The sequence below is a fragment of the Gadus morhua genome, chromosome 2, assembly GCF_902167405.1.
Source record: "Gadus morhua chromosome 2, gadMor3.0, whole genome shotgun sequence".
In the NCBI taxonomy this organism is placed as follows: domain Eukaryota; kingdom Metazoa; phylum Chordata; class Actinopteri; order Gadiformes; family Gadidae; genus Gadus; species Gadus morhua.
In genome coordinates, this window is record NC_044049.1 from 6726960 (window position 1) to 6740259 (window position 13300).

The following is a 13300-nucleotide window of genomic DNA, read 5'->3' on the forward strand; positions in this document are numbered from 1 at the left end:
TAGATGAAGGGAACGGCCACAGAGAGAGACTTTATTTTTGGTCAAAGAAACAAAGACGCAAACAGGACTTCATATAGGCACTTTAGTCTGATTAAAGACACAAATACAGCTTTTCACATGTGTTAATTTCCAACGTTTAAGAATGAGATCACATGGGCAAGGGAGACAAGCAGAAAGAGACTCCATCTTTAGAAAACCAGGTGTTTGGAATCACAGTGAAGAAGAGAAGATGGAAGGAACACAGACATCAATACACCTTTCTTCCTTATTCGTTACAGAACCATAGAACAATGAGTCGTTTACCAGAAACATATGGATTTGTGGGGTCACGCGTCCCTTAACAAATGTCGGACTCCTCGAACCGATTAAATCAATGACACCCAAGGCCCGACAGTTTCAACGTCACATGCCGATGCAAATCTCGTGAGTTTGGCGCCCCCTTGTGTCTGCGCAGAGCACCAAACCACTCCAACATTAAACATTTTGTGATTTAGGATTTAAGATCAAGACTAGCCGTTCAGAATTACCTCGTCGTAGCAGCACATGGCACACCATTCCCCAGGAGAATGCTACTTAAAAGAACATGATAATCAAGAGCAAAATCGCATCCAACAACCACCAAAATACTAACCACCAAATCAATTGTTTTATTACAGAGGATTTGGTATTCTAGTGGATCACTTATTTCGACACCCGAGAACCGTTAACCCTTGAAACCACAGCCCTCTTCCCTGCCAAAATAAATTTCAAGTACTGGTGAGATTAAAAGGGAAATGCGAATGATCGTATGTTTGTTTCCCAGGGTTTTTGAACAAAGCTGATCCGTTTAATTTCCTTAAGGCTGACCGACCAGGTTGACAACAAACAAAGCAGGTTTTTTTTTATCCACAACCCAATTAGTTCAGCGGACAAGCCAAGCATAGACGGCTAAAATAATAGAAGATATTAAAGTGGCATTTAACGCAAACGTCCTTTAGGGCAGCAGTGTGGCCCAGTGGCGGAAACTAAAGCAACAGGGGCCGTCCTAACTGGACAACCCTAACCAATACAACCCTTCTAGTGGATGCATGGCCTCAGCTCAAGGAGCATACCGTGTTTCGGTAGTGTGGCCTACTGCCCCACTGTCCTTATAACTGAGCCTCTTCCCTCCTCATCAACCTCACTCAAATACCACAACGGGTGTTTAGATCTGAGCTCTAGTACACTGCCCCCCCCCCCCCCCCCCAACCACGGTATGACATCTCTAAGCTTCCCTATCATCTCACTGCTTTGAAGACATTTTGGAAAGTCTTATTTCCCCGCATCCTGTACTTAGAAAGATAGCCATGATGCCCAAAGGACCCAGTGGACCCCAGAGGACCCAGTATGCCCCCAAAGGACCGCCTCCCGCCTCATCTCCAAGACGCTTCCCTCCATCCCCCCAGACAAAGCCCGGCGGTCATTAGTGCTAGGTGACGGCATCGTGCATGCACAGGTCGAGGTGAGTGGCATGGCTGGGGAAGGGGGGGCCTTATGTAGAAGTGGACGTGGCTTGGGGTCACCGAGATGAGCTTCGCTCCTTGCTGATGCAGTCGTCCTTATTGCTGCTGTCGCCGTTGGATACGCCGCACGTCCGCCGCTTCTTCCTGCGGTGGGACATCCCGGCGTCGGCCTCCGAGCCCGAGCCCTGTGTAAAGGACACGCACACGCCCGTTACCGACCCTGTACTCCAGCCCGGACCTTTAGGTACAGATCCAGTGTCTCTACTGATCCGTGTACCTCAGTCCTGACCTTTAAGCACTGCTCTGGTGTCTTTACGGCACACAGAACGAAACTGTGTAGGCTGAAAATCATAGTTTACCTTCAGGAGAGAGATGGCACACTTCTATATACTACACTAGTAGTATTCCATTATATAATACTATGTACTCTAAACCCAAAAATATATATTATAATATGCTCTCCTCACATAAGGTGCATAACATAATGGGTTAGGACCATTATTTATAAAAAATGTGGATTGATTAAAAACACAACTTTAGCACAACTCTTCAATGACTTCCCTCTGAGGGCTGTAAATGACAGCTAATGAAAAGATGGAACTGAGCTGAGACTACCATTCCCACCGTGAACAAATAGAGAAGTGCACTTTGTATTTGTACAACATTGACAGGGTACTCCTGTTTCCAGCAAGTGAACAAGATAAGTAGGACTTTAGAACAGCTGTGAAGCAGCTTCATTACTACCATGATCAAAATAAAGATGTGAGCTGGAAGTTTCTTAGTAAGTTTATGGAATTCCTCGAACGCATTGCAGGGACATAACATTTCCTGAACATCTTTGGCTGCGGGCGTGCGATTTTGCAAGGGTTAGTATACTGTGGTCGAGAGACTATTTTGGCTCGGTGTGAGGGAGATATATGATCCCGATTCTGGGGGTCTGTGCTCAAAACTCTGTTGAAAGGTGGGTTCACGGGCAGATGATTTAGAGATGCGTGTTGCAACGGTCATATGTTCAGATGTTGGGCGGGGAACATGCTAGGGTACACGCCACAAGACACACACTTGGTACATAAACACGCCTGGGTAGATTAAGCCTGTGTACAAACGGCTGGGTACACACTGCCTAGGGACTCTGCCCTAGGGAGGGACACTCTGCCCTAGGGAGGGACACTCTGCCCTAGGGAGGGACACTCTGCCCTAGGGAGGGACACTGCCCGTGGACACAGTGCCTTTGTACATACTGTTCTCCTTTATGGAGGGGTCTTCACGTGGGTGGTAATCGCGTGGGTGGAGTCGCCCTATGGCCGACTGCTATCTGAGACGAGCTAAAAATGCCTCAGGAGAGGAAACTCAAGATGGCAGCTGTACATGCGCAGCACCGAAATACAGATTTACTACAGTGCTACTATAGATTTACTTCTATATATATTTACAGCTATAGATATTTACTACTAAAGATGTTCTATTACATAATAACTGCTATGGAATTTAGCACTATAGATATCTTGTACTTATATACTGATATGCCACTATATATACTTACTTTTATCAAATTATAATTACAATAACAGTTTTACTACTACAGATTTACTGATATATTTATATGATAAATACTGTTTTAGATTTACCATTATAGATATTCACACCTATAGATATATAGTACTATAGAGCAACCGTCTTCCATCACACAGAAATGTGTTAGAACACGTGCAATATGAAAACATTTGATTACCGTACAGTTCCCATCAGATCTGAAGCGTACAGATTTGGCATCAATGGAACACATTGATTGATTGTGTGTGCATGTCCGTATTTGTGTGCGCAAGCGAGCGTGTGCGTGCGGCCCGTACGTCAGTGTCTGAGTCAGAGGAGCTGGAGGAAGAGGAGGAGGAGGAGGAGTCACTGGAGCTGTCGGAGGCGATGCCCGTGGACTCCTGGAGGTCCACCTTATCCGCCAAGGCCGCGAGGTCCGGACGCTCCTGCTTCAGCACGCTGAGAGAGACACACACACACACACACACACGTCATCAGGCATAGCAGACGGGGGTCTAAACTTTCGGTTAATTGTTTCCTCCCCATCAAAGCTTCTAGACTCAACTATATTTGCCATTGTAGTACGAGACCACGAAACGTGATCCGTGCATTACACCGGTGGGCAGCTGTTGGCGGTACCAGGGGACCCAGGGCGCTATGGTAACATGTCTCGTGCTGGGGGAGGAACAGCACCCAGTGGAGGACATACAGAATCCTCACTGAACGCTCCTGGCTGTGTTTAAAGCCATGGTCTGGTCCTTGCTGGACGGCAACAGAGCCCCTAGACCAGGGGTCGGCAACCCTAGGCACGCGTGCCACCACTGGCACGTGGCAGCATAATCATTGGCACACTTAAAAAATGTCACCGCACAATACGGCAGCATAATTATTACTACCGATTTTTTTTGCACTTTGTTCTGTTTTGGGCATTTCCTCCCAGTGCAAATATGATTAGATGAGGATGGGATCCATTGAGAAGAAAATATTTTAAAAAAATTGCAAGTGGCCTGTATGCATCGCCTTCACATGGTTTTGCAAAGCTGTACAGGTCTTAAAGATATTGATGTAGATGGTTCCAACATTCTCATCTATTCTTGTTTTTTACATTTGTCACAGTGCAAATATGTTTTTGAATGAGTTTCTGAAAATGGTGTTTTAAGATGAGACACATGTAATTAAAATTTGTAAGCCCATGTAGCAAATATAACAACAAAAAAAACATCTAAAATGTTGATGCATGATTGTGGACCATATGGAAATATTACAATTCCAGGTCTTCTGAAAATGTTTTTGGTCGCTGTGTCATAATTCATCTTAATATTTAATATATTGTCGCTTAAGGCACTCTCAATAACGAGAAAATGTCAAACTGGCACTGCATGTTGAAAAGGTTGCTGACCCCTGCCCTAGGTGTAGGGTGGTAAATCCTAGAGTACCAGTAGTCTCTGGTATCATGATCTGATGCCAGAGAGATACATGATCTGAAGCCAGACAGACTGTTGATCTGATACCAGAGAGATACATGATCTGAAACCAGACAGACTGTTGATCTAATACCAGAGAGATACATGATCTGATCTTAAATACATTGCATTAACTTTCCCTTTATTTAGTACCAATTTTACTTATCTTTTTTATTTTATTGTATGCTGATGTTTCTCTGTGAAGCACTTTGAGTCTGCCTCGTGTATGAAAAGTGCAATATAAATAAAGTTGCCTTGCCTAAAGTGGGAGTTGGTTCTTACCGATACCACTTTCTGGACAGCTTGGGGCGGCCACGCACCGTCTTGTGCCAGACGATGGGGAAGTTGGTGGTGCTGGCGAAGTTCTGGGTGATGGCAATGGTGGTGTCCAGGTTCAGCACCACGTGCCACCAGCCCCCTGCACGCACACACACACACACGATAGTTAAGTCTTCTGAATGGCCATGTTGGAGATATTAACTAGCAGGGCTACTAATGTTATTAAGTACAAAGAATATCGATATGAACTACATTAGGTAGATTGACGAACACAGAGCTTGCGTGTTGTTCACGGATGTCACAAGCTCTGTGTTCGACAATCTACCTATAGAGTCTTAAAGACAAGATGGCGTCGACGGGAGAACTACTGATGGTATTGTGTGCATAAAAAGTATTTTTTAATAAACAATCTGTATACTTGCCACGTTTTATATTTTAACAACCTTATTATACTACCAAAGAAGTGTCGGGCTACTTCTAACCTTGGAAGTGGATTAAAATACAGATTTTGTTTTTACCATAACACATGCCCCCATCGTTCCAAGTTTATAGCGTTCTGGTAGAATCTGTCAAAAATAGCAAATTTAAGAATGCGTCTACATGCACTTTTTTGCTACCAAACGAACATTCCAACTCGTTATCATACGAAACATATCCCAGATCCATTTTACACCGGATTTCTCCTTTAACTAGAAAGGTCCACATATTCAGATGATAAATAGAGGTTCATAGACGGTCCCTATGTGGTTATACTACACAGGTACCACAGCAAACACTTTACTTTAGAGAGGGTGCCTTGCCATCATTCTAGGGCTGTACGGTATGGACTAAAAAGTATATCACGGTATGATTTGAAGCAGAGACAGTAACGGTATTATATGACGGTATGTTAATTGTATCTTCTTATTTCGATATAAATGCTTCTGAAGGGGTAAAAATACTGGTTAGGCAGCAAAACTGCATTAAAAAAAATGCTCAATCTTTTCTCAAGTTACTTCCATTTCTGAAAAACACTTCAGATTAATAGTATTGAGTTCTTTCTCCACTTGCTCGCGGACCTTGCCGTATAGTTTTGGCATCTCAATTTGGCTGAAGTGTGTGTGGGCAGGTAACCCGTACCTGGGATTGAGTGTTTTGACCATCTCTTTAAAGCCCTTTCTATCGCCATTTTTCAAAGGGAACCATGTCCTTACACAGGTAAACAGTGACGCCGTTTGTTATCTCGTTCCACCGCTGGCTTTTTTCAACTAGGATCATACAAAACAAACTGTTCTTCCGATCCCTGGCTGTGATTTGTTAACTCGCAGAAGTCTGACCCTGGCAGCGAGCCAGCGGAGGCGAGGGTTTAGTTGCATTACCGCGGCAACTGGGATTAGGAGAATTTAGGTCACAATTAAAGCACCTGGTCATGAGGTCACCATGACTCATACAGGACGGACACACCAACTACATTGAACAGCAGTAGAGCAGGTCGAGGTATGGGAAGAGTAGAGACAAAGAGGTAAAGGAGGACTTGAGGGGGAGAAGGAGCAGAGGAAGAGAGTGAGAAGGTGGAGGTCAAGGAGGACTAGTGGGAGAAGGAGCAGAGAAGAAGAGAGGAAGAAGGTGGAGGTCAAGGAGGACTAGAAGGGGAGAAGGAGCAGAGAGGAAGAGAGGATCAAGAGGGGGAGGAGGGGTGTAGTTAGAGTAAAGAGGAGAAGAAGAAGAATAGAAAGGAAGAGGAGAAGGTAGAGGAATTGTAGCATGGAAGTGGAAGAGGTGGAGAGGGAAGAGGTGGAAAAGGCGCCATCCCCCCCACTCACCTGGGACAAAGACGGTCTCCCCGGCCTTCTGCAGGACCTCCAGGGGTCTGAACTCAGCGGGCCAGCTGGGCTGCTGGGTGCGGGGGTACACCACAGAGAACCAGGTGACGGCCTCGTCCTGCTGGTTTCCCCCGTCTTCCCGCCGTACCTTGATCAGCTCACGGGGCGTATGCGTGGGGAAGAGACACCAGCGCTTGTGACCCTGCACGAGGGCGTTCCAGGCACTCGTGCCCAGCGGGTCTATGTGGATCCCCGTCCCGGAGCGAGCCGGGCCCATCACAAACCACCTGGAGGACACAGAGAGGGAGAGCGAGAGAAAGAGGGAAGAAAGCTGATCAGCACCAAACAATGCTCATGATACAAACGAGAGCTTTGTTGTGTTACGACAACTACAGTTTAAGCTAGGACTGACAATTTTTTTTTTCTTTTTGTTTGAGGATTTTATTAATCGATTGTTGTGGGATGTTAAGCCAATTTCAACAAATATGACAAAAAAATGTACCATTTATTTAAAAAGCATTTTTTGTCATTTTGGTTGAAATTGTCTTAACATCCCAACTAGAATCGATAAATAAAATCCTCAAACAAAAAGGAAAAATAAATGGTATGTTTGGCTGTTGCTGGACTGTATAGGGCTTTCCAATCGTTTTCATTCAGTATATTAACCCCGCGAACTGAGCGCACTCTTCCTGTGCCAAACCTAGAGTCTATAGGCAGAAGCTACCAAGCTAGTCATGAGTTTTGGGGGATTGGCTTGGGAGGGATGCTTGAAGGGAGTCAACAGAGGACATATATGTGTACTCGTCTTCATGTTTAAGTTTTAGTCTCTAAATTTGAAAACAAAGACGAAAACTTTCGACTGCGTTGCAACTAACAAAAAGGTGTGTTGATCAGGGGCATGAAATAAAACGGCACAAGGCGCAGAGCAGAAGGAACAACCACAGGAAGTGGGCAGTGCGGACCTGTATGGCGGTCTGCGTTTCTCTCCGGCGAACTGGAAGAGGTCGTCTCTGAAGAACAGAGGAACCTGGTAGTCCTCGAGGAGCTTGCCCCTCTTGGCGTGCTCCCCGTAGCTGCTGTCGAAGATGTACAACGGGCTGTCGTCCCGCGTTGTCTCCAGGTACTCTGTGTAGTACTTCATCTTCATCTTCACAGAGTAGCCGTCATTGTCCTCGCCACACTTGAACTTCTGGTTGCGGTATTTGCGTTTGAGGCGCTCCACGGTCCACTTGTGGCGCGCTGGCCAGCTCTCCTGGCTGTTTTGCAGCACCACCGGCTTGTACGGCCGCTCAAAGCGCTGGATGAACTCCTCCGGGGTCAGCCGCAGGGTGTCCACGCGCTCCACGTTGTCCTGGCAACACAAAGACAGCTCATCAGTCGGTACAGAGGCAATATAGGGCGTGCGTGTGTTTTTGTGTTAGAAAGACATTCTTCTCCAATTGTGTGTAAGAATGGCGAACATATTTTCAAGGCAAAACCACCATGCAATTTAAGTAATGTTAAAAAGAAACCAGCTGAACAGAGTAACACATTGATAAAGGTATAATGCAGCCGCAAATATCAGTCTCTGATAAACACAGGTTTCAGATTAACAGGTTGACTGTTGATCAGTCACAGTAGACAATAGCATGCATGTCGAAGATGCAACAATATTATAATTAATATATACGGGTTAAGTAGTCAAGAAATAAACAGGTTCCAGAATTTCAGTCCTTTGAAAATGAGCTCCAACTCAAATCTTATGCAACAGCAAAAGGCTCCATGTAGTGCTGAACTGCTGCCTACGTGCAACAAGACGTACACACAGCTCTGGGTTGGGAACGTGAAACGTGCAGGATAGCAGGAGGCCAATGGAGGCTAAATTAGCCTCCGTTAGCCCAGCGGGAGCTACTGACAGGTACCTTGACTGTATGGTGTGACAGGTCGAAGGAGTCGCTGTAGCCATGCTTCGTCCAGTCTGACGAGTCCTTGAGCTCCGGCCTGGCATTGCGCTTCGCCTCTTTAATCCTCTTCTTGCTCTTGTGGTTCATTCCTCCAGTGGGACTGGGGTTGCAATATCAAGAGATCTAGCAAGAGGCTAGCTATCTAGCTACACTGGGGATATTATATGAAGTGATCTAGCAGCAGGTTAGCTAGCTAGCTATACTGGGGCTGACGGAGAAGCACATTCGCTAGCGAATGTGTGTGAGGCCGGCTACAAACAGGGAAAGTTAGGCTAGTTCGAAAAATTCTTAGATAAAATCGGACGTTCTTTATTAAAAAAATACCTGGTGGGTTATCAATATTCTTTCATATGTACCGCTTCGCTCCTGTTTAATGTGGGAGGTGTTTGATGAACAACTAGCATGATGCTAGTCTGCTTTCTAATTATACAATGAAATGAGCCCGCCCCTCGCTGATCTCAGTGGACGCTGATTGGTTACAGCCGTTCCGCGTGGAGACGGTGATTCGTTGAACTGTAGTATACGCCTTCCCGCCACGGCTCCTCATTGGTCAATCACTTCTTGTTCTTTTGTTCAATGAAATCGGACTCGGAACAAGCGTGGTCGAATTTTGGGATGTATAGCATTGAGTACCTATTGAAGTTCTACTAAACCCAAATGGACGAACGTATAACCTCAGATCTCGACATAGTTCTGAAATCATTCACTTTTGAAGAAAGTGAGGGTACACAGGAATCACTGACTGTCACCATACCCGAGGTTTGATCCATTCCCTCATTATTCAGAAAAATAAACTCGGCTCACTTATAGCGATGTCACTTATAATATTCAAGTCATATTGCATTTTATTCTCCATTCTACATGTACTTAACCATTTACAGTATAGGAAGAATGTCAGTACATATGATCATTCTATACATGTTCTTTAACATTTTGTTTCCAGGTTCTTGACCCCCAGTATGGCATGTACGTGTGGCCGTCGGCGGTCATTCTCGCCCAGTATACATGGACGCACCGTAGTCAGCTTGCGGACAAGACCCTCCTGGAGGTGGGACAGTTTCTGGGCTATTTATTTCCTTATTTGTAATGGTTCACTTGCGATTAATGAATGACTCACAAAGAAATTCACGGTATAAAATCTAAGACAAACATTACCTTAAAAAATACAGCTGGCCGTACAGGCCACGATATATCCCTGGGTTTAAAAGTTCCATCTTATTATATAAAAAACGAGTGGTTCAAATGCCACTCAATATCGAACAATCAAGACAAGTAAATTGTGGCTTCAATTTGTTCATTCCCAGCTTGGGGCCGGTGTGTCTCTCCCGGGGGTGGTGGCAGCCAAATGTGGCGCCAGGGTTATCCTGTCCGACAGTGCCCGGTTGCCCCTCTGCCTGGAAAACTGCAGGAGAAGCTGTGCTGCCAACGGGCTGGACGGGGTACACGTTATGGGGCTGACTTGGGGGGAAATTTCCCCAGCTCTAGTGTTCCTTCCTGCGCTAGACATCATCCTAGGATCCGACGTTTTCTATGAACCAGAAGGTCAGTTAAGAGTGACCCTATGCTCTGGATATCAGACCATTCGTAAAACGGTGATAAAATGATCTGTAAACTGCAGATTTCGAGGACGTCATTGTGAGCGTCGCTTTTCTTCTGAAGAAAAGCCCCAAGGCAGAGTTTTGGACCACGTATCAAGAGAGGAGGTTCGTACACGCTGACCAGAAACATGTTCATTTTAAACGCATCCGTTCAAACAATTGTTTTACATTTCTTTCAGCGCTGACTGGTCCATAGAAGCGCTGCTGCACAAGTGGAAGCTTCAATGCGTTAGTGTCCCGCTACTTAGCTTTAATGCTAATCGGACTCAACTAGCTGGCTCTACACTTCCTGGCCGACATACGGTTCAAATGCTAATTATTAAACTGGACGCCTAGCATCTATCCTGGTCAAGTATTGCTATGGAGTCTTTCCTTGAAGACTTGCTTGAGAAATATACAGGGATTTATTTGATTGGTTCATTATTGTTGTATTACATTGAGTTTTATTGTTAGCCTCCTGCATTTCACAATGTAATGCACTTGCACGATTGTCAATAAAGCAACTTCCGAGAAAAAAAACACTTGAGTCCATTTTAGACAAATCACCAAATCTTTATTTTCATTCACAGCGGAATAGGTACACCACATTCAGAGAGGGATGCATCATGGGCATGTAGCTTTAGCGTGATTAAAAGAAATGAAAGCAAACTTCAATCCAGGTTACCTTTCAGGATAGACTGGACAAGCAGCAGTCACCCCTTGGTAGTCACAGGAGAATACTGGACACAACGCCACTTAACAGCTAACCCGCAATACTCAACCGCTACACAACTGCAGCCTAGTGCACAAAAAATACAGGGAAGAAGATTAGAAACCAAAGAAAAAAAAGTCGACTACTGCCAGATCCTGTAAAAATACAATATACCTTAAAATCTGTGGTGGACTTCAAAATTGTGGATTTAAACTGACTTAAAAAAACATGTCAAAGAAAATAGAAAAAAAAAAGAAGAGAAATGAGACAGGCCAGTGTGACCTGCTAAACAGCCGTCTAGTGATTAGGTCGTTTTAGAGGACCCACGCATCTCTGCCCGTTAGTCAATGCATTTGGAAAAATATAAAAAGATGCCATTTTGTTTTAAAGGGGAGGACGACACTAAAGTAACCTTTACACTAGTAAATCTTTGCTTGGGTGGAATCCTGTCGTGGCCTTGAAGGTAGGTTGTCCTCGCCTGGAGAGAAACAGTCAAAATGAAGCATTGGTTAGGAGAAATTTATGTTTATGCTGAATCCACTCTGAACACACCACAACTTTGGGCTTGTTGAAGAGCAACCAAACACACTTAGACGACCTGTAGTCTCTACGCCATCGCCGACCCATGCTTTACTGCCGGGGCAGCAACGCATGGCTCAGACGAGGCGCTTACCATCCTACTATAGCAAACACTTGCATAACAAGCCGAGGTTAAGAGATACACAGGAACATTCACAGAGGAGTAGAGGGGAACCAACCTTGGCTGTCCCTGCAGCCCGGCAGTCTCCTGAGCGGACAGCCACCCGAACAGACATACCTCAACACAACCACCCCAACTCTCCAACCTGCTCCACAGCACAGCGGCGCTCACACTGCAACCCCCAGTTAACTGCACATTCTGCCCCAGCTCAACGCGCAACGCCACCTTTGCAATACAGGTCTCAGTAGCTTTGGTGGAGAAGAATGCCACAATCTGTTTACCATCAGCCGTTGAACAAGTGACCATGTTTCAAATCAAACTATAGGGAAAATACGGTTTGCCATGTGCCTTAGTAGTCAAGTGGTGGATTTTATTAATCAGGGGCTGCTAAAAGGTCACCACAGTACATTTATGATTCCTAAACATGGATCATAGAATCCAAAACAGAAAGTTTAGAATTGGGATCGTGGTGTGTTGCAATACCGGATGTATTTTGAAACAGGAAGTGAAGCAACATTAAAAATATAAATATTTCTCACTATAAATACATTTGAACAATGATGTGGATTCTTACCTGAAATATCATGTCGCTTTAAGGGGTCTGTCCTCCGTTCTCCCCTGCTGGTGGAACTGCGGGAGACTTGGGGGGGCTTTTAGATCTGGACCGAGACCCTTTGTTGGAGGCAGGGGTACGTGATCGGGACTTGCTCTTGGACTTGGACCTGGAACGGGAACGTGACGGGGACTTTGTGGCCTTGGTCTTCCTTTTGGGCGAGGTGGACTTGGAACGCGAGTAGGAGCGGGACCTGGACCGGCTGTATCGGGACCTGCTGTGGGAACGGGACCGACTCCTGCTGCGGGATCGGCTACGTCTCCTCCGCCTGGGGCTGGGGGAAGCGCTAAATAAATGCAACGGGTTGTGTGGTTAGAAAAGATGCAGAATCATACACATTACTCATGATTCCCGTGCCCCCAGATACATTGCTACTTTTATGGTCAACTTTTATGAAAAACACGATAATCAAGTTCCACAGGTTTTGCTTTTTATTCGCTACTTTTATTTTAAATAAAACGAATTTTAGATAATTATTTCAGTTTCAAATGGATGCACTATATTTTTCTAAAATGGCGACGGCAATGTGTTAAAAACTACATAATCTTACCTTCTGCTACGGCGACCATAACCTCCGCTGCTACCACCGCTTCTCCGGGGTGCCCCGCCACGCCGTCCACCACCACCATCTCGTCCACCACCACCACCGTCGCGTCCACCACTACCGCCGCCGTGGTGAGAATCCGGAGGGCGGCCGTAACGCGCCATTTGCACTCGCAGCTCCCGCCCGTCGAGCAGAGCGCCATCCATGGCGTCCATTGCGTCTTCGGCATCCCGTTTGTCGTGGAATCGCACAAAGGCGAAGCCACGGCTTTCCTTAGTGTACCGATCCCGAGGGATGTACACATCCCCGACACGGCCGTACTTTTCAAACACGCGTCGGAGTGTTTCTGGGGATGTTCTGTACGTTAGGTTGTCCACCTTGAGCGACGTCATGCCCTCGACGTCGGGCGGAGGCCTACCGTAGCTCATCGTGTCGTCCAGCGAAACACGAGGGTAGAAACTCGACACACAGTCAGCTAAAAATAACTAATCTTCACCTGCGGACGGTTAACTAACCTTGATTTACAAAAAACGATCGAATTCGGTAGTCTCGGATGGATATTACTACGGTTTTCTTGCTAAAAAATGCTCATACTCACAAAGCCCGTCGTTCCTCGCCGAGCTACTGCTAGTGTGGTTCTCTGACGTCAGCAC

At 45.7% G+C, this 13300-nt stretch overlaps 3 protein-coding genes across 4 annotated transcripts; 1 reads left to right on the forward strand and 2 right to left on the reverse strand.

Moving 5' to 3' along the window:
• Window positions 1-64: 64 nt before the first annotated feature.
• On the reverse strand, window positions 65-8926 carry jmjd6 (jumonji domain containing 6, arginine demethylase and lysine hydroxylase). Its single transcript, XM_030339630.1, has 6 exons — window positions 8460-8926; window positions 7521-7909; window positions 6559-6845; window positions 4760-4895; window positions 3332-3473; window positions 65-1666 (listed from the first exon to the last, which is right to left on the reverse strand). Exons 1-6 carry the CDS (start codon window positions 8586-8588, stop codon window positions 1538-1540), a joined length of 1212 nt encoding a protein of 403 aa, XP_030195490.1. The 5' UTR covers window positions 8589-8926; the 3' UTR covers window positions 65-1537.
• mettl23 (methyltransferase 23, arginine) lies at window positions 8369-11044 on the forward strand. 2 transcript variants are annotated; one of them, XM_030339661.1, is made up of 5 exons: window positions 8369-8455; window positions 9445-9549; window positions 9806-10043; window positions 10120-10204; window positions 10279-11044. In XM_030339661.1, the coding sequence occupies exons 2-5, from the start codon at window positions 9466-9468 to the stop codon at window positions 10433-10435; spliced, it is 564 nt and encodes a 187-aa protein (XP_030195521.1). In that variant the 5' UTR covers window positions 8369-8455; window positions 9445-9465; the 3' UTR covers window positions 10436-11044. The 2 variants fall into 2 exon arrangements, with proteins under 2 accessions (XP_030195521.1, XP_030195513.1); XM_030339653.1 differs by lacking the exon at window positions 8369-8455 and adding an exon at window positions 9057-9260.
• On the reverse strand, window positions 10631-13294 carry srsf2b (serine and arginine rich splicing factor 2b). The gene is made up of 3 exons (XM_030339640.1): window positions 12654-13294; window positions 12065-12389; window positions 10631-11268 (listed from the first exon to the last, which is right to left on the reverse strand). The coding sequence occupies exons 1-2, from the start codon at window positions 13073-13075 to the stop codon at window positions 12083-12085; spliced, it is 729 nt and encodes a 242-aa protein (XP_030195500.1). The 5' UTR covers window positions 13076-13294; the 3' UTR covers window positions 10631-11268; window positions 12065-12082.
• Window positions 13295-13300: the final 6 nt, after the last annotated feature.